This window comes from Carica papaya, chromosome 2 (assembly GCF_054855325.1).
Source record: "Carica papaya isolate Zhongbai chromosome 2, ASM5485532v1, whole genome shotgun sequence".
Lineage (NCBI taxonomy): Eukaryota > Viridiplantae > Streptophyta > Magnoliopsida > Brassicales > Caricaceae > Carica > Carica papaya.
In genome coordinates, this window is record NC_142310.1 from 2,345,372 (window position 1) to 2,364,386 (window position 19,015).

General features: G+C 35.7%; 4 protein-coding genes and 2 non-coding genes across 7 annotated transcripts; 5 read left to right on the top strand and 1 right to left on the bottom strand.

Annotated features, from left to right (window-relative positions):
* The first annotated feature begins 518 nt into the window (after nucleotides 1-518).
* LOC110809190 (transcription factor TCP15) lies at nucleotides 519-2,299 on the top strand. The gene has a single exon (XM_022034946.2). It carries the CDS (start codon nucleotides 838-840, stop codon nucleotides 1,999-2,001), a length of 1,164 nt encoding a protein of 387 aa, XP_021890638.1. The 5' UTR covers nucleotides 519-837; the 3' UTR covers nucleotides 2,002-2,299.
* A 3,776-nt stretch (nucleotides 2,300-6,075) lies between these two features.
* On the top strand, nucleotides 6,076-8,157 carry LOC110809164 (HVA22-like protein c). Its single transcript, XM_022034897.2, has 5 exons — nucleotides 6,076-6,345; nucleotides 6,474-6,500; nucleotides 6,591-6,713; nucleotides 7,467-7,710; nucleotides 7,922-8,157. The coding sequence occupies exons 1-5, from the start codon at nucleotides 6,287-6,289 to the stop codon at nucleotides 7,988-7,990; spliced, it is 522 nt and encodes a 173-aa protein (XP_021890589.1). The 5' UTR covers nucleotides 6,076-6,286; the 3' UTR covers nucleotides 7,991-8,157.
* Nucleotides 8,158-8,328: 171 nt separating this feature from the next.
* Nucleotides 8,329-8,401, top strand: TRNAA-AGC (transfer RNA alanine (anticodon AGC)). Its single transcript has one exon. It is a non-coding gene; the product is annotated as a tRNA-Ala (tRNA).
* A 67-nt stretch (nucleotides 8,402-8,468) lies between these two features.
* Nucleotides 8,469-8,541, top strand: TRNAA-AGC (transfer RNA alanine (anticodon AGC)). The gene has a single exon. It is a non-coding gene; the product is annotated as a tRNA-Ala (tRNA).
* Nucleotides 8,542-8,863: 322 nt separating this feature from the next.
* On the top strand, nucleotides 8,864-16,329 carry LOC110809123 (Regulator of chromosome condensation (RCC1) family with FYVE zinc finger domain-containing protein). Of its 2 annotated transcripts, none has more exons than XM_088212600.1 (9): nucleotides 8,864-9,802; nucleotides 10,076-10,162; nucleotides 10,784-10,873; nucleotides 11,182-11,262; nucleotides 11,430-11,594; nucleotides 11,676-13,784; nucleotides 14,897-15,043; nucleotides 15,441-15,715; nucleotides 15,904-16,329. In XM_088212600.1, exons 1-9 carry the CDS (start codon nucleotides 9,755-9,757, stop codon nucleotides 15,995-15,997), a joined length of 3,096 nt encoding a protein of 1,031 aa, XP_088068726.1. In that variant the 5' UTR covers nucleotides 8,864-9,754; the 3' UTR covers nucleotides 15,998-16,329. The 2 variants fall into 2 exon arrangements, with proteins under 2 accessions (XP_088068726.1, XP_088068727.1); XM_088212601.1 differs by having other exon boundaries at nucleotides 11,685-13,784.
* Nucleotides 16,330-16,673: 344 nt separating this feature from the next.
* On the bottom strand, nucleotides 16,674-18,723 carry LOC110809154 (Pentatricopeptide repeat (PPR) superfamily protein). Its single transcript, XM_022034887.2, has one exon. It carries the CDS (start codon nucleotides 18,424-18,426, stop codon nucleotides 16,684-16,686), a length of 1,743 nt encoding a protein of 580 aa, XP_021890579.2. The 5' UTR covers nucleotides 18,427-18,723; the 3' UTR covers nucleotides 16,674-16,683.
* Between the last annotated feature and the right edge of the window lie 292 nt (nucleotides 18,724-19,015).

Below are 19,015 nucleotides of genomic sequence, written 5' to 3' on the forward strand. Positions count from 1 at the left end.
AAAAAAGAACCAATGAGAAAAAAAATTAAGAAAATAAATAAATGAAATTAATTAAAATGGAAAAAGGAAAAAGCAATCATTACTAGTGATTGTTAATTGAGAAATGGGAGCCACGGACAAGATGATTATTATAATTAATAGCTAATTAAGATTCTAATTAAATTTAATAAAAAAAACTCTGATCACGTATGCAGTTTGGACGGTGATTGTGATTGTGTTTAAATGAGATGGGATGTAGCGTAACAAATCTGTGGTTCAGTATTTTTGACTTGGAGAAAGTGGGTCCCAGCAGTGGCCACCACTGTGGACTCTTGTCTTTATGGATTGAATGATAAACAGCACCGCACGTGGAGTCTGAATCAAAGGTCTGAGCAACCACAAACCCAAATTTTAATCTCAAAAAAACCAAAAACCATCCCAATAAAAATCTACAACATACATACACATTCATATACATACATGTATGTATATATATACATGTATGGATATATATGTAGGAAAAAAAAAAAAAAGGTTTTGCTTTTGTTATATCCCATCCTTATAATTCTCACTCATTGTATATGTTGCTTTAAGCTTGCCCACTTTTCCTTCTTTCTCTTTCTACAGAAAACAACTCAGCTCCCATTCGCGAGGAATTTTCAAGCTTTCCCTCTCTCTAATCTCTATCTTCTTGGTACAGTAAAGAAGACAGACCCACCTGGCCACCAGTTCACTGAATTTAGGGTCACCCCTACAGATATGTACTACTAAACAGAAAAAGCAAACAAAAAAATTTAAAAAAGAAAAAGAAAAAGAAAGAAAGAAAGAGAGAAGACATTGACATAGTCCCATTTGAACATGGATTCAGAAAATGGGATCCGCAGACCCAATTTCCCTCTCCAGCTTTTAGAGAAAAGAGAACACCATAATCATCAACAACCTCCATCTTCATCTTCTTCCTCGGTTTACAACACGTCTTCTTCTTTACTGGGTTCGACTGAATCCAACCCCAACGTCAACGCCAGCCGACAAGCAGTCAGTAACGCTCAAGAGTCGGCCGCTGCTAAGAAGCCGGCGCCCAAGCGGACCTCCACCAAGGACCGACACACCAAGGTTGAGGGTCGAGGGCGCCGGATCCGCATGCCGGCGACATGCGCAGCTAGGGTTTTCCAGCTCACTCGAGAGCTTGGCCACAAATCTGACGGAGAAACCATCGAGTGGCTACTCCAACAAGCCGAACCCGCCGTCATCGCCGCCACCGGAACAGGTACAATTCCCGCCAACTTTACCTCCCTCAACATCTCTCTCCGCAGCTCCGGTTCTACTATCTCAGCTTCCCACCTCCGCAGCACTTACTTCCACCCCAACTTCGCCGCCCAACAGCTCAGGATCCGAAATGAGTGGGAGAGAAATTTCGTCCTCGACGAACAACAAAGAAGAAGCATCATGTTCCCCGTAGCTTCCGACGATAATCCCTTGTGTAATTTCCCCGGTAGCAGCAGCACTAATAGTAACAACAATGTCAGTGCTTTCTTGCGTGCCAAGCAAGAGCTCCGGGACGTGACAATGGAGGTAAGTCATGACGGCGGAGACCATTCCAGGAAACGGAGACCGTTAGTGGAGCAAGAAAACCAGATGGGTAACACTTATTTGATACAATCAAGCACGGGATCGATTCCGGCGAGTCACAGTCCAATTCCGGCGACGTTTTGGACAGTGGCGAGTCCTAGCAGCAGTCAAATGATGGTGGGGAGTGATAATATGTGGCCGTTCTCATCTATGAGTGGTAGTACTATTCCTAGTGGGGTGCATTTCATGAACTTTCCTACTCCTATTGCTTTATTGCCTGGACAGCAAACGACTCATAATAATTCGGTCGGGGGAGATAGTCATTTAGGGATGTTAGCCGCGTTAAATGCTTACCGTCCGGTTCCCACCGGCACTGGTAATATCTCCGGTTCCGATCAGGCCAGCGGGTCCCATCATCAGCACCATGGAGGAGGAGGAGAAGAGGGAGCATGACGCAAGTCAGAATTCTTCCCAATTACAAGTAGTGTATGGCTTGAATCTTGATAATATATCATATATCATATATATATATATATACACATATATATGGTTTTAGCTTTCTTACTTACCCTGATTAATTTTTGTTTGTTTCTTGGTTTTTATTATTAAGTATATATATATGTATATGTGCAAGTATATTTTTGCAACACAGGCGCAAGTTTGTTTGCTTGAAAATTGAGAGCTTGATACATATATATATGGTGTTCGATTTTGGTTGTGAGAGTAATAAAAAATTTTAGGGTTTGATGAATGACTATATACATATATAATTAACAATGACGTTAAATTATTCATCAAATTGTCTTGATTTCTTGGTGTGACTTGATCTTATCTTGGTGGGTTTTGTTAATTAATATATATCTTCAAGATTAGCTTTGAATTACATACATGATTCAAGAAATAGCTACTTAAATTATATATATTTCATGCAATGTTAATGTCATTGATCAACATTAATACTATCAGTCTTCTATGTGTATATATATGCATATATGTATGTATATGTTTGAATTTAATGGCTATATGATCAGTGACAGTAAGCAATTGGGTGTTTTGTTGCTGCATTTGGGTGCCCATGAAATTAACACATTCACCGGCCTCCATCCATTTTGATTTGTATAAATATATATGTATATATATCGGCCATGAGCATTTTGTACCCTCTGATCACATAAGCAAAAGGGACCCATCCAGTGGGATTCTAGGATGTAGGAGCCCACGCATGAGCTCTCTCAGGTGTTGAGGCAATTCTATACATATATATATGTGTATATATATACTTGTGTATACGACTGTACATGTCCATATTGCTTAAAAGAAATGTACAGTCTCTGGGAAGAACCCAAGAGGATCATTCCTCTTTTCTCATATATATATATATACACATAGATGCGGAAGTTTGGTGAGCAAATATATTTATATTGATGGGTATTGACCCTACTTGGTTTGTCCCATACATTCAACCATCTCTGATTAGATATGGATTATGATCATTTGTACTATAATATACAGACTATAAATAGTATATTTTTCTATGTAATTAGTGAGCCATGCAATTATATTATATAATATAGCTGTAGAGTTCTTCTGAAATAATTTACTATGTTTATATACATGGCAAAATTACATGTACAAAGATAGGTAGGATTATTTAATCAGTTGGTTTTACTTTTGCTGCTGTGGTCCAGATAGTGTTATCTTAATTTGGTTACTTGTTCATTAATTTGGGTTGAAGAGAACCCAAATCCTTCTTTTTGGGATTTTCAAAGGGTTTTTTTCGTGTAACTTTATAACCACCCTAAATATCATAATAGATTAAATTAAAACAAGCATCGATACCTGTTTTATTAATAGAAAAATATTTTTTCTTAACTCTGCATATCGAAATATATCACAACAGTATGATATAATACTAGATTCTAGATAAATTTCAGAAGAAAAATAAGACAACCAACGAAATGAGGTATGACCCAACCATTGATGCCATAATGATCAACACACTTCTCATGTTGCCAACAATGTGAAGATGTGAATTGTTTAGTAAATTTACTAACAGGTAATACGTGGTATTTGAATTTATATATATGTAAAATAACTTTGGCAATGAGGTTGGAAGATACTTTATCGTAACTAATACAGAAAACTAAAATAGAAGACCCATTAGACAATTGAACAAGTAAAGGGTGAGTCGATGAAGTAAAATAAAGGAACTTAGATAAAAAAAGATATGATATGTTCATATGTACCACCATCAATTATCCATTCATAATCATGATTTTTATTTAAGAAAATCTTACCGTTAATATGAACTTAATCATCTTGATCAAGGTAGAGAAGGAAGATAAATTATTGACATTGTTTTGGTGTGAACGCAAGTGGTTGTTCTGATTGCATATTTTTATTAAAAGGGTGGCCAATTCGTGCGCAAGGGATTATTTGTACGTTGTTGGCCTGGATCGCATTATTGATAGCATGAGGAGTGTTTTGATCATAAAAGACCCCATTAGAAGTTGTAATTGCATTATTAATATATGAAAATTAGTTAGAATGAGGTCTTGATCCAAGGTGATCAAATCTGTCTCGGTTTTGCCAATTAGCAAGATAACTAATAAATTTGAAACATTCGTATTTGAGATGACCTGGTTATGGCAATATACACAACATTCTTTAGATTTGAAACATATATTAACGCTAGTTCTAACGGCAAAAGCAACAATCTCAGCAATTTTAGTTTAATAAAAAAATGTATAATTATTATTGTTCTTCTTGAATGATCAAGGAATCTTCTTTAAAAAGAAAAGGTAAAGGTTAATCGTTTAGGATTTGAGAACATACAATACCAAAGGCATCATTAAGTCCACGTAAAAATGGTGCACCTTTCTTGTTCATCCTGAAGTCCTTTCAACTTGGTATGATAAGCAATAATAGAACAATTTTCTTATTTCAAGAAAGATAATGTTTGTTTTAATTGATAAATATACAGCACTTTACCTTCAAATAATCTTTTTTCAAAGTTGACCAACATTTCGTAAGTCATTTCATTATAGGTTATGTTATTTTATAAATCTCTAATAAATAAGTTAAAAAGTCATGATATAACTATGAAATTATAATTTTACTGAATATAAATATTTAGTGAATCTACTGAAGGTCTTAGTGAAGAACAATCAATAAAACAAAATTTATTTTTGGCACGAAGAGCATCAGTAAAAGCTCTTGTCAAGTAGAATAATTATTTATATGGAGAGGATCTGAAGTAAAATTGGCTCTTAAATTATCATAAGACTGTGGAAAGAAATGTGAGAAAGGATTAAGCATAATTTGAGTTGAACATTGGAAGTTTTTTTTATTGTTAATATTGGAAATTTTAGTGGTAGAGTCTTCGTCAAAATTTTGCTACTGTTATATTGGCTAAGTATTGGAAAAAAACGAAGAAAAAATTAGAATTTATGCTCCGATACCATTTAAAGATTATATCAACTTATCTATTCATTGATTTGATATGAATATCTATATGTATACAATACAAGAAATAAATATAGGTATGAAATGGCTAAAACTTAGTATGTAAATCTCTTAAAATCATTCAAATCTAAATCTATTTGTATGGATAAATTATTGAAGTTATATTCTAATACAAATCATTGATATCATATCTTAATATGTCTAATAAATCTACAAACATATTTGTACGTCTACCTGATATGATCGATCAATTTATATAATTAATAGAAAACTTCTCGATCATTCTAAAATAATTATCAATGACTCAAAAATTTACTTTGAAGCTCAACATCTGCTTTATACTGAAAAAAGTCAAACTTCATTAATTTTTTAATAATAGAATTTAAATCACGAAAGACATTACTTTTAAACTAGCAACTTTATTATACATATATATATATATATACATGTCATGCTTTTGAGTATGAAATTTTATGTGTACATGCATATACATATATAAATATATGATGCATTATGGGGACATATAATAACTTGAAATGCTTTCCAGTACTGTCTGAGTTTGTGTTGGATACACCATCTCATGTCAATAACAATTTATATGTATACATCCTGCTGGCATGAATTTATATAAGAATTAATACAGCATTCGGCACGCAATTATTATTGTATTAATGAGTCTAATCAACATGCTTGTTTAATTATTAATTATTAATTATTTTTAAAAGAGACCTAATCATATTTACTCAATTCGTCGCTCTTTCAATTTTTTTGTAAATTAATTTTTTTCATAAATTTATATATTTTTTTTTGTAAAGAAAATGATAATAATATATTTATTAAAAATATAAAATAAAATTTATTTTACAATAACCATGTACAGTACTATTTAAGAGGAAAAAAAACGTTTCGCCCCAATAATTTAAAAATAAAATAAAATAAAATAAAAATACATGTATACGTGTAGATGACATGTAGTGCATGTATATATATCCATGACCCGACCCGTTTGAGGTGGCAACTTATAATTGGCGAACAGTCAATGAATTCAAAATTCGGTGCCTCTTTTCTCGTGCAAATTAGATTTTCCCGGAAAATCAATTGCTACCCAGAAAGTCCAAACGAAAACATTTTTCCTTTCCTTTCTTCCTTTTTCCTCTTGTCTTCTTGCTTTTTCCCATCCCCATTTTTTCTTGTTCCCTCTCATCACTCCTTAATCTTCTCTCTGAAACAAACAACTAATCAACAACCAACCATTTTCGCTCGGATTCAGCACATGAGTTCCTCCAATAATTTTCTCCAAGTTGTCGCCAAGAACTTTGATGTTCTTGCTCTGTATGTCCGATTTCACCTCCATAGATACATATATATATATATATATATATCTCCGATCGTCTAATAGATCGACAAGCTTAGTTTATCATACAGAGTTCTGACTCGAATTCTTTGTTTCTGATTTGTAGGCCTGTAGTCACTCTTGTTTACCCTCTGTAAGTCTAGTTTTCTACTGTTTTCCATTTATCACTCTTTAATTTACAGAGTTTTAGAGTAATCTTATACAGAGTGTGTTAGTTTATCAGATATGCTTCAATTAAGGCTATAGAAACCAAATCTATAGCCGATGACCAGCAATGGCTTACCTATTGGGTTCTCTACTCTTTAATCACTCTCTTTGAACTTACATTTGCCAAAGTCCTTGAATGGTAAGCAATCTGTTCATCTGACCACCAGATGCCTGTATATCTATATATGTGTGTGTGTGTGTGTGCATGTACTTCAACAATGTGGTTCGATTCTTGGAATATTTTATGTATATTTTAGGAAATATTTTGGAGAAAAACCTTACTACTTTATCTATAAAGAAGTTTACAACCTATCAGTGATTGACTTTCATTTTTATCATAGCATAAAAAAAATTTTTGGTCTTAAGTACATTTATTGTAAAATTTTGTGTTTTTCCTTATTTTATTCTTTGCTTTTACGTGATTGTATGCATATTGAGAATTTATTTTCTTAGCAGTTAAAAATCTGGATTGTAATTTATGTGATCTGAAAGATCTTAGATTGATTCTTGGAATAATTTATGTATGTTTTAGGAAATATTATGTGCATATCCTGGAAAATATTTTAGGAGGAAATCATATTACCTTAACTGTTTAAAAGTTTACAACTCTATTAGTGATGAACTCTCATTTTTATCATAATAGAGTTTCTTCTTGGTATTATCTGTAGATATAGATATATTTGTCTAACCACATTAAATTTTTTATTTTTTATTTATTTTACTTTTTACTCTATGTGATTGCATGTATATTAGAGATTTATTTCCTTAACGTTTAAAAATCTGAATTATAATTTATCTGATCTGGAAGTTCCTGGATTGTAATTTACGAAGCAGAGAGTAGAGAGATCTGGTAAATTTGAAGTAGAAAATGTGGTGTTGATGGTTTCTGCAGGTTTCCCATTTGGCCTTATGCTAAGCTGATTGTGTCGTGCTGGTTGGTGTTGCCGCATTTCAATGGCGCAGCGCATGTTTACAGGCGATTCATCAGACCTGTTTATATAAACCCACAGGCTAGTCAGATCTGGTATGTTCCCAGGAAGAAGAATATATTCAGTAAACCTGATGATATTCTCACTGCTGCTGAGAAATATATTGAAGAACATGGCACAGAAGAGTTTGAAAGGCTTATAACCAAGGCAAGTAACATATATTCCCACCATAGAGATGCTCTGTTTCTTCTTCTTCTTTTGAGTTTGTTTTTCGAAAAGTACAATTGTTTCTTTAAAATCAGCACAGTTTTGCTAACTTTTACTCAACCCCAGTATAAAATAAAATTCCAAGAAAAGAAAAGAGTAGCGATCTAAAATGCAATCTGATGTTGGGTTAATTTGTTGGTGTATTTTGCAGGCTGATAGAGAAGAAAGATCAAGGAATAGCAACAATTACATGTTGTTCCAAGATGACTTTATATACTAAAAATTATGGTGTCTGTATAAATATGATACCTGCAAATGCTAGTAATGAATTTTTATGGACTTGTATCATGTTCCAGTCCTCTCAATTTCTCTGTAAGCCAGTAATCCATGTGTGGAAATGCTGCAATGGCGTATTCTTGTTTATCCGTAATTTTGCTTTCTTTCTCATTTTCCCATTATTTTTACTTTTTCCGTTTTTCTCTTTCTGTTTTTTCTTTTATTTTTCGATTAATTGATATTTTATTCTCATAATTTTCTATTATAATTATTATCAATTAAATTCTAATTTTTTTCTCAAGTAGTATTTATTATATTCTAAGACATTAAATTTTCTCATTCGGGGATGTAGCTCAGATGGTAGAGCGCTCGCTTAGCATGCGAGAGGTACGGGGATCGATACCCCGCATCTCCAATTTCGATTTTTTCTTCTCTACGGTAAGTTACTATATTATGTTTTGAAGTCATTGAAAAACACAACTGGGGATGTAGCTCAGATGGTAGAGCGCTCGCTTAGCATGCGAGAGGCACGGGGATCGATACCCCGCATCTCCAATATTTATTCTTTTATCTCTTATATTTCTTTGTCACTTAGCCTCAATAAATGCATATTCGTTTTCTATTTTTCATGTTACTTCTAGTTGATAATTTCATGTGAAGACATTATTATTCTCAATGCGCCGGTACTAAGTAAGATATTCCAAATTTTACTGAATATTTTAAATTTTCTTGTATATTAAAGAATAATTTTTATCCATATAAAATTATTTAATTATTTATTTTAATTAATTTTAAAATTAGTTTTTCGAAGTAAACCTCCGACAAACAGCTTTTTTTTATTAAAAAAAAAAAAAAGGTTTGAACTTCGAGTGTGCAGCCGACAAACAAATTGAAAATGACCGTTGATGACGTGGACAAGAAGCCGAAAATTCCCAGGATCACGGAGATTCAGCTGCTGACGTGGATATTTCGCGCTTTATAACAAGAACCCGAAAATTAAGTTGCTGATTCATTCTCTCTGACAGTTAAGCTCTCCGTCCACAGAGAAACAGAAAAACGAAAACCAGAGAATTTATTCGATAGACGTAAAAGCCACCGAAGAGCAAGAGCGCGCGCGCGCGCACAAGCTAATGATCCTCGCATGAAACCTGCAAATTCTCATTTTCTCCTTTAAGCCTTGGAACCAAGCTTATTTTCATCCACGATCTTTCTGCCGCGCGAATTCTTTACTAGTTTCCGATTATTTGGCTACTCAACGTTCCAATTTAACCCAATATGATTCAATTTTGCCGTTTAATCCATTGCAATCTCATGTAATGTAGGTAATCTCTCTCTCCGTTGCTTTATTTTCAACTCATCTTCGATTTATGGTGCTTCCTGGATGCTTATTATCTGCTAATCGAGGAGTCCTGTGGAGGATTTTTACGCGTATTGGGAATTTTAGGGTTTTTGTTTTGTCCAAGAAGTGAACTGAGCTGTTTTTGAGCTGATCATTGTTCAATGGAGGTCGTCTGTGGGGCTCCTCTCGCGTTTTTTTATTGGCATTTGGTGATTCCTAGGGGTTTCTGACGAAGTTCATGAGCTGTGACTTCTGATTTCTGACGAGCGGTTTAGCATTATGCTTATGCTTTCAAATTTTAGAGTGGGAGGTTGGTGAAATACGATTTTTGAATGGGGCAACGTTGGAGTTTCTGCTTTGGTATGCATTACAGTGGGGCTGGTCGATGTTCATATGGGTATTTCATCAACGCGTGGGCCAGCACCTTGAATGGCTGATTCTCTGAGAAGTGGTCTCGTCGAGAGGGATATTGAGCAGGTTTCTTATGTTTCTAGTAATTTTCAATTTTTCTTTGGGATAAATTATTAGTTCATGGAAATGGTTGCTACTAGATGTTCAAAATGTTCAATTTTCTTTTTTAACTCAAACTCCTTTTCTTTATGCGCATAGGTCAGTTTGATCCATTATTGGCATTCTGATATAAACATAAATATAACGTGCAACCTCAACATGTCTCTACAGTTGTATGATTATTCCATTGTCTGAACATACTAGTTCATGAAATGACATTTCCTTTGGATTCGTTTACAGGCCATAACAGCACTTAAGAAGGGAGCGTACTTGCTAAAGTATGGTCGTAGAGGGAGACCAAAGTTCTGTCCATTCCATCTCTCAAATGTAATTTGACTGCTCAATTTTCAGTAGTTTGGAAATTTTACCTTACCGCGCCAATAGTGTGTAAGATCATTTTATAGGAAAATACGGTGAAGGTCCTCCAAATCAATCAAAACAATGAAATTTCCTCATGAGCCTCATTGCTGTAGTTATGATGTTTCAGTTACAACATTTTGAATATTGGCTTTGCCCATGGATGCCACCAGACACTGAACCTGTATATTAACAAACCTTTCTTCTTCTTCTTGTGTGCATATGATGGTTGGGGGAGCTGGGGCAGTGTTCAGAAAGTAGGATCTCAAGCAAAGTGAATTATTATCTTGAGTAATACTCAAAAGTAGGAAAATATTACTTCTCTAGGTGCTATTGTTGACCATCATTTGTATTCAGTTCTAAGTGGAAAAGCATTAGTGTGAATTGGGTCAGAAAACTATTACAAAAGGCTAGAAGTTTTTTTGGGGTGAATAGATAAAGCAAATATTCAAAATGTTTAGGGTGAATAAGGTTTCTGATTCTTATGCAATATGGCATGTAAGTTTCAGTCCTTAAGTTTTTCTACCTACATAAAAACAGTATTAGAAAATGGAGTTCTCTCTGATTACTTAGTATTTGTGGTTATTTCAGGATGAGTCTACATTAATATGGTATTCTGGCAAAGACGAGAAGCATCTTAAAATCAGTCAAGTTTTAAAGATTATTCCTGGACAGCGTACTGTAAGTTTGTCTTAGTGGGCATGTTTATATATTTTATTACGTCTACATACTTGTCCATTTAATGGTTTTGAAAGTATCCTCCAAGATACATCTGAAATACTGTTTCAAACTCTTAATGAGTTCTTAATATGCACTTGAAATGAATTGAAAGATCAAGTTACTAGAGGAGATTCATTTGGTATGTTGACCTCATAAGTTTGCAAAATATGCTTTTATCCTTTAAATAGATGTATTCTTAATTAAGTTGAATGTTCTCTATCATCTAATTCCCAAACCTTTCATAAAATTAACAACTTAATTATTTTCAGGCAATATTCCACCGATATCCTCGTCCTGAAAAGGAGTATCAGTCGTTTTCACTTATATGCAGCGATAGGTCCTTGGACTTGGTGAGTCTTTGTGGTAATATATTTCAGGACAAATTACTCGTTATAATCTGAATGCCATAATGTTACTCTTCCAAGAGTTCTATCTGGTTAATATCCAGAATGGATTCACATCCTGTGTAATTAGAATTTAAATATCTTAATTGACATTGATGCCAATCTGTGGACAGATTTGCAAAGACAAGGACGAAGCTGAAGTTTGGTTTGTTGGTCTGAAGGCATTGATTTCTCGTGGTAATTTCAGCAAGTGGAGAATTGATATAAAAAGTGACAGCACATCGTCAGAAAGTCCGAAAACTCGTAATAGAATTGGTCCTTCATTTGAAACACCATTTGTCAGTAAAGCCCCTTTGTCTCCCTGTTGTTTTTGAAGATATGATGACCTATTGACCATTTATGGAATTTAATTTTTTCAGTTCCCACAGGATTCGGCAGATGCTCAAGGAAATCAAGTGCATTCAGATAGTGTTCCACAGAACAGACTGGGGAAGGCTTTTTCCGACGTGATAGCATTAACTGCACCTGCCAAGGGTTCCAATCAGACAGATGCAGTTGCTAATTCCAGTAGCTCATTATCACAGGGTTCTGTTGAGAATTCAAATTCAACTTTTCGAACTTCTGTGGCTGAGGCTGCTCGAGTGAGTTTATCAAGTGCTGTAAGCTCATCAAGTCAGGGTTCATACCGGGAAGACTTTGATGCTGTGGGCGATGTTTTCATTTGGGGAGAAGGTTTTGGCGGTGGAGTGCTTGATGGTGATGGACAAAGAGTTGGCAATTTAAATAACTCCAAGACAGATGCTCTTCTACCAAAGGCATTAGAATCAACAGTGTCTCTGGATGTTCACAATATTGCATGTGGTAGCAGACATGCTGCGTTGGCTACCAAAAAGGGGGAGATCTTTACTTGGGGGGAAGAATCAGGAGGCAGGCTGGGGCATGGTGTAGAAGAAGATGTTAGCCACCCAAAGCTCATAAACACTCTTAGCGGCTTGCACATCGAGTTAGTGGCATGTGGTGAATATCACACTTGTGCAGTTACCCTCTCCGGGGATCTTTATGCATGGGGTGATGGTACTTACAACTCTCGTATGCTTGGGCACAGAAGTGAAGCAAGTCACTGGATCCCTAAAAAAGTGGGTGGCATCATGGAGGGTATACATGTATCATATGTGTCCTGTGGACCTTGGCATACAGCAGTTGTGACATCTACAGGCCAGTTGTTTACATTTGGAGATGGATCGTTTGGCGCCCTTGGCCATGGAGATCTAAGCAGCACAGGAATTCCACGAGAAGTAGAAACTTTGAAAGGGTTACGGACAACAAGGGTTGCTTGTGGTGTATGGCACACTGCTGCGATTGTTGAAGTAATAATTGAATCACCTAGTTCTGGAGCTACCAGTTCCACTAGTCACCTGTTCACATGGGGCAATGGCGATAAAGGCCAACTTGGACATGGTGACAAAGAACCTAGACTTGTTCCTGAATGTGTCGATGCATTCGTTGATGAAAATATCTGCCGAGTTTCCTGTGGACATAACCTTACTGTTGCTCTGACAAATACAGGTCAAGTCTATACGATGGGGAGTACCGTTCATGGACAGCTGGGAAGTTCTAAATTTGACGGGAAGTATCCTACTCATGTTGAAGGTAAAATAGCAGATAATTTTGTGGAAGATATTGCATGTGGTTCTTACCATGTTGCAGTGTTTACTTCCAAAGCAGAAGTCTATACCTGGGGAAAGGGTTCAAATGGACAATTAGGCCATGGAGATATGGATGATAGAGATACTCCTACGCTTGTTCAGTTTTTTAAAGATAAGCAAGTTAAGAGTATAGTATGCGGATCTAATTTTACAGCCATTATATGTCTCCATAAACGAGTAACTAGTGCTGATCATTCTATATGCTCCAGTTGTCGTAATCCATTTGGTTTCAGAAGAAAACGCCATAATTGTTACAACTGTGGGCTAGTTTTCTGCAAAGCATGCAGTAGTAGGAAATCCCTGAAAGCTTCTTTGGCTCCAAGCATGAATAAGCCATATCGAGTGTGTGATGACTGTTTTGTCAAACTGAAAAAATCAATGGAATCTAGTCTGGCTGGACGAACTTCTAAAGTTAAAAATGGGAACAAGCATCATAGATCTGTTGAGCCAGCAGATAAAGAAATTCTAAGTCCTGGATTACTTGCCCAACTCCCTAGACCATCATCTGCTGATTCAGTCAATCACTCAGAAAGTAGGCGTCTCAGGAGTGATTCGAGAGTAGAATCAAATGATCGCAATCTCTTGCTTCCTATGAATGGTAATTTTCAGTTGGGGTGCTTTTTTCCATGTCAGGCATCAACTTCTCCAGTTGGAACTGCAAAAAAAGTTTTATCAATTACCATTCCTAGTTTGACAATGAGTTCTCGGTCCACCTCTCCTGCGTCAGCAAGATTTACACCTCAGTCTTCTGAATCAATCAGTGATAATTTGAAGCAAATGAACGGCACTTTGAGCCAAGAAGTCAAAACTTTAAAGGCACGGGTATGTCTATCAGAAACACTAATAGCTTCTTCTTTCAAGTACACCTTTTAAGAATTAGTTGGGTGTTATCCTAAAGATTTAAGTTGACAGGAAACAATCAAATTTTCTAACTTGAATATTTCTATGGTGCAACTCAAACAAAGTTTAACAGGTTCTCCACAAACATACAGTTGTGATCAAAAAAGTAGGGAATAACACAGTGAAATTTCGTACAGTTTAGATTCAAACATGTTTTTGTATTAAGAATTAGCTGATTATTTATGTTTGGTTATCAAAAAGCTATTTATGATCATACTATTCTTTTTACTTCAAAAAAAAAAAGGTTATCAGAAAACTATTTAGGTTCGGTCACTGTATATTTTCAAAGCTGAAAACAACTCAAGGGAAGAATTATTTGTAGTGATAAATATTATTGATAAGTTATCCTTTGTGTTAAATTGGAGTGTAGATAATGTTTTTTTGGCTTCTGCCGTAGAAAATGCATTTAGTAATTTTATTCAAATTTCTATTTTGAGGGTAGTTTTAGTTTCCTATTGATAATCTTTTCTTTGTATATAATTCAAACTTCAGTCCTGCCATTTTGAGAGATCAGGACATGACCAATGGGCGAAAACCCTTGGTAATGATAGAATTCAGTTTCCTATATAACAGCATTCTTTATGAGGGTGCATAGACAGCTTGTTTTTATTTTTCTGTGGAAGTTTCTGAAGTCCTATGATTGATATTTTATTGTTATTAAGAGTTTGAGATCTTAGATGTCTTATTTGTATCATTTCTTGCCGAATGTCAACTTCTCTTTGCTCTCCTATTTCTTTCTTTCTCTGCCTCTAGTTTCTTCTATTTTCTCCCTATTTCCCATGTTCCCTTTTTCTTGCTACATCACAATACCAAGTTGAAAGAACTTTCCGGAAATAATGTTAAAAATCATCTAGGATGCATGTATACAAGAAGACCGCTCTAAACTAAGCTCCAGTTCTGGAAGCTGGGGAGGAACCTGAGGCATATAGCTAACAGCTAGCTGAAAGAGTGATTGTTGATTTTACTTATACTCTTTAATTTGATATAAATGATGAGAATCTCCTAAGTGGAACTTTATTTGATATCTTCTGTAGGTAGAGGATCTTACTCGAAAATCACAATATCTTCAAGGTGAACTTGAAAGAACATCAAAACAGTTAAAAGAGGTCACCACAATTGCAGAAGATGAAGCAGAAAAATATAGATCTGCAAAGGAGGTTATCAAGTCTCTAACCGCTCAGGTTGAGTGGTCTCTTTGCTTTATACTTTCCATTTCAGAACTTGGAAAATTAGGGTTTTGCTTTTTTTTTTTCACTTAATCTGGGAGTATCACTTATAGCTTGTCAGTTCCAAGTATCTGAATATTCTATGTCACGCAGAAAAGTAAGGACTAGTAAGTCCCTCAATTTGAGTCAACAGAAGTCAATGGCATGGCTTGAAACTTTTATGGTTACCTTATGGAAAATTGTGACAAAAAATATAATATCATCCAAAAAATCCCATTAGTCATCTAGTTGTTTCAGATTTTTCTTTTTCTTCTTCTGGAAGTTTATTTCATGTTCAGCAATTGCTTGTGTATTGAGCATTTTGCATATTCTGTTCTGATCCGAACTCTAGGTAGCAACATTTGTTTTACAGTTGAAGGAGAAGACTGAAAGACGGCCAGAAACAAATGGTGCCAACTCCAATTCATCTTTGGCTGCCAGACATTCCTCTGGTGTACAAAATCAGGTCCCTACCGAAAATCATATAGGTAGCATCTCTCATAACTCTCGAATTTCAATAACTCAAACATTTGGAACAAAGACACAAACTGAGAAGGTAGAGCGTGTGGTGCAAGATGAACCCGGTGTGTACATAACTTTATGCTCCTTGCCTACGGGTGGAAACGAACTCAAGCGCATTCGCTTCAGGTATTGGTATACTACATCTCTTCAATGTTTTTATGCCTTTCGAATAGTCGTCTAAGGTTTCAACTTTACCCTATCACACATCTACGACGTTATTTATATTTAGGCCAAGGAAAGTGATTTAAAGTGACTCTTGCATGATCTTTTTATTCATCCTCTTGTTTACTAAGAACTAGGATATTTTTTCCCAGTCGGAAACATTTTACAGAAGAACAAGCAGAGAAGTGGTGGGCAGAAAATGGAAGTAAAGTATGTGAACGGCACAGCATCCGGAGTTCAGTGTGACATTCAGGATGGCAATTCCCTTCCAGGAAAGGGAGGGGCTTTATTGACTGAGGTTACCATTTGCCATAACACAGAGTCTCCACTGAAATTGTAAATTTTTTTTTCTCCAATTACGGTGGAGTTTTCCCAGGGATGCTGGGTTGAAAACCAGTAGGTAGTCTCAGAAACAGTGGTAAGACAAAAACAACCGTAGGTAGAGTATATAAAAGAAGAATATGTATACAGACAAGCATTCTAAAGAATGTTGGTTCTAAATTTCCACTTACCCAAAAATCAGTTACTGAAAATTCATTTTTTTTAATTTAGAGTGAATTGTTCATCATTTTTTCAAAGCATATTTATGTGAGATATCAGCAAATTGCTATCTGACAAAATCGCAAGCATATTTATGTGTGTCCTAGTGATTTTCTTCTTCCATCCTTGAGAAAAGAATTCGCTTGATAGAAAATCATTGTCATCTTCTTTATAGACCGAAGATGTGTGTATATATATGTATATAAAAATTCACACAGACAGAATCGATTTTAACTAATAATTTTTTACCTCCTTTTGTGTACAACTAAAGCAAAATTTTTGCCACGTGGAGGGTGGTCTCAATCTTTGCCATGCCACCAATTCATAACTTCAAACCTTTAGCAGCCTGAGCTTGAAGGCATTAACAACCATGCTTCTTCAATTCTCAAGTCTTAAACACCCATTTCAATGGTGCTACATCCAGCTTCCTTCTTCCCAAGTGACCTATTTGCAGTATCCTTCTCCTCTTCCAATCTCCTTTGATCTGCCAATCTTCCAGCAATTGCATAAGTTCCAAATAGAAGCATTAAGTCAGCAGGCAGTGCATCATCAAGTTTGTCCAACACACTTTTCACTCTTTCACCTAAACTGACATCTCCATATACTCTACAAGCTGCAAGTAAAGATCGCCATGCAGTAGAATCGTCTTTAATAGGTAGCTTTGTTATTAGATTATATGCTTCCTTTAGCAACCCTGCACGGCCTAAAAGATCAATAACACATCCATAGTGTTCTACCTTGGGCATAAAACCATACTCCTGAACCATCCTCTCAAAACATCTCATGCCCTCCACCACCATCCCTCCATGGCTGCAGGCATTTAAAACTGCCAAAAAAGTTACCTCATTAGGTCTACATCCTTTTCTTTCCATCTTATAGAACAGTTCAATTGCATTTCCTGCCAACCCATGAGTCCCATAACCCGAAATCATGGCTGTCCAAGATTTAACATCCTTACTACTCATCTTCTTGAAAATGTCAACAGCCTTTTCCAAAAACCCAAATTTAGCATACATATCAACCAGAGAGGTTCCAAGAACTGCATCCAAAGCCAATTCCTCCTCTTTGACATAATCTCCAATTCGTCGGCCTACATCAGCGGAACCAGAAGCAGCACAAGCAGATAGCAAACCTACCAATGTAGATGAATTCGGTTTCACTTTTTCACATCTCATTTGCTCTAGAAGAGCTACAGACTCCTCAAGCAGGCCACTTTTGGCATACTTATCTATCATACAATTCCATATGATAACATCCTTTGCAGTAACATTGTCAAAAATGCTACGCACTAAATCGATATGCCCGATTCTAGCATACATATCAATCAAAGCAGTGACCACATTTAGATCAAAAAGCAAAGCTGTCTTAATGCATTGGGCGTGAAGAGACTCCCCTCCAAATGAGTCTTCCAGATCACCAATGGCTGACAAAATGCTCAGCAATGCAGTAACACTGACTCCCAAACCACTCCTGTACATTTCCTTGAACAAAATTGTAACTACATTAGGTTGAGAGACATGAAGATACCCTCTCATCAAAGTGTTCCATGACACCAAATCATTCCATTGAGGAAATTCATCGAACAGCTTATGGGCATTTTCAATCTGACCACAAAGAGCATAAACATGCAACAGAGTATTCTTTACGTTAATAAACAACAGATGCCCAGATCTCAAAACAATCCCGTGAATCCCCTGACCGGTCTCAATGGATGATTCACGAGCACAAGATTTAAGAGTTGCGACAAAAGAAAACTGGTCCAACGTAAATCCTTGTGCTCTCAAGTCACTGAAGACACCAAAAGCTTGTTTCGGGTTATGGCTGATTGAGTAGGCTCTAAGCATGGTATTAAAGACGAAGAGATTTCGGTTCTGAATATGCTTAAATATGGAGGCAGCATATTGGATGTCTTGTATGGAAACAGCAAGGAGCTTGCTCAAAGCGAAAGAGTCCTGGTGAAAACCAGCCTTGATCATAAAGCCATGAATTTGAGAGACTTGATTGGTATTCTCGCACGATTTCAATGCAGAAAGAAGGTTTTGGTATTGCAGGGATGTAGAACTGTGTATTGGGTAAAGATTTTTGCGCCAAAGCTTGAAATTTTGAGTCAAGAATAACGAACTGGCTAAGCTCATGGGCTGCGGCCAGAAGCAGTGACTGAATTTTGAACGACCGCGTTAAGGATGTTGTAGCTAAATCGCCGTCGAGACCCAACTGTTTCTTTTGGCATACTCAGCACTTTTATATCTGCTTCATCTTTATTCGTCGAAAGCAAGACCAAGAATCGTGGAGTTTACTGAGATTAGCTTATTTTTTGAAATTAAAAATACCATACCAGATGATTGAAAACCCATTGAATCTTACATTATGATTTTTTTTTTTTTTCCAAATTGGATTTTACAAACTGTTTAATTTGATTCAGCTGTTTAATTTTTCAGCTGCCATTTGATTAATTTAAAAAGAGAAATCGGTCTCCTTCAATTTTTTTTTCTCAATCTCTAATCTGTTTCTAATATCTTTCATACTTAATTTGAGATTCCTGGTTTAAGAAACCATGATTTCCTTTTTCTTTTTTTAGTTTCAGTTACTTATATCGCATTTTAAATTATCATTCTCAAAAAATTTATATTCAATGTTAAATGGAGATGACTCATATTCAAGTTTAGTGTTTTTATTATTTATTCATTGACAAACGAGAATTTACATTTATTCTAGAATAAAAAA

Bases quoted from the DNA above. Each gene is read 5' to 3' on its own strand.
- LOC110809164 (XM_022034897.2), top strand. From the start codon at position 6,287: ATGAGTTCCTCCAATAATTTTCTCCAAGTTGTCGCCAAGAACTTTGAT. The intron at 6,714-7,466 runs GTAAGCAATCTG...TGGTTTCTGCAG, and splicing joins TTTGCCAAAGTCCTTGAATG to GTTTCCCATTTGGCCTTATG. The intron at 7,711-7,921 runs GCAAGTAACATA...TGTATTTTGCAG, and splicing joins TTGAAAGGCTTATAACCAAG to GCTGATAGAGAAGAAAGATC.
- LOC110809190 (XM_022034946.2), top strand. From the start codon at position 838: ATGGATTCAGAAAATGGGATCCGCAGACCCAATTTCCCTCTCCAGCTT.
- LOC110809123 (XM_088212600.1), top strand. From the start codon at position 9,755: ATGGCTGATTCTCTGAGAAGTGGTCTCGTCGAGAGGGATATTGAGCAG. The intron at 10,874-11,181 runs GTAAGTTTGTCT...AATTATTTTCAG, and splicing joins TTATTCCTGGACAGCGTACT to GCAATATTCCACCGATATCC. The intron at 11,263-11,429 runs GTGAGTCTTTGT...ATCTGTGGACAG, and splicing joins GCGATAGGTCCTTGGACTTG to ATTTGCAAAGACAAGGACGA.
- LOC110809154 (XM_022034887.2), bottom strand. From the start codon at position 18,426: ATGAGCTTAGCCAGTTCGTTATTCTTGACTCAAAATTTCAAGCTTTGG.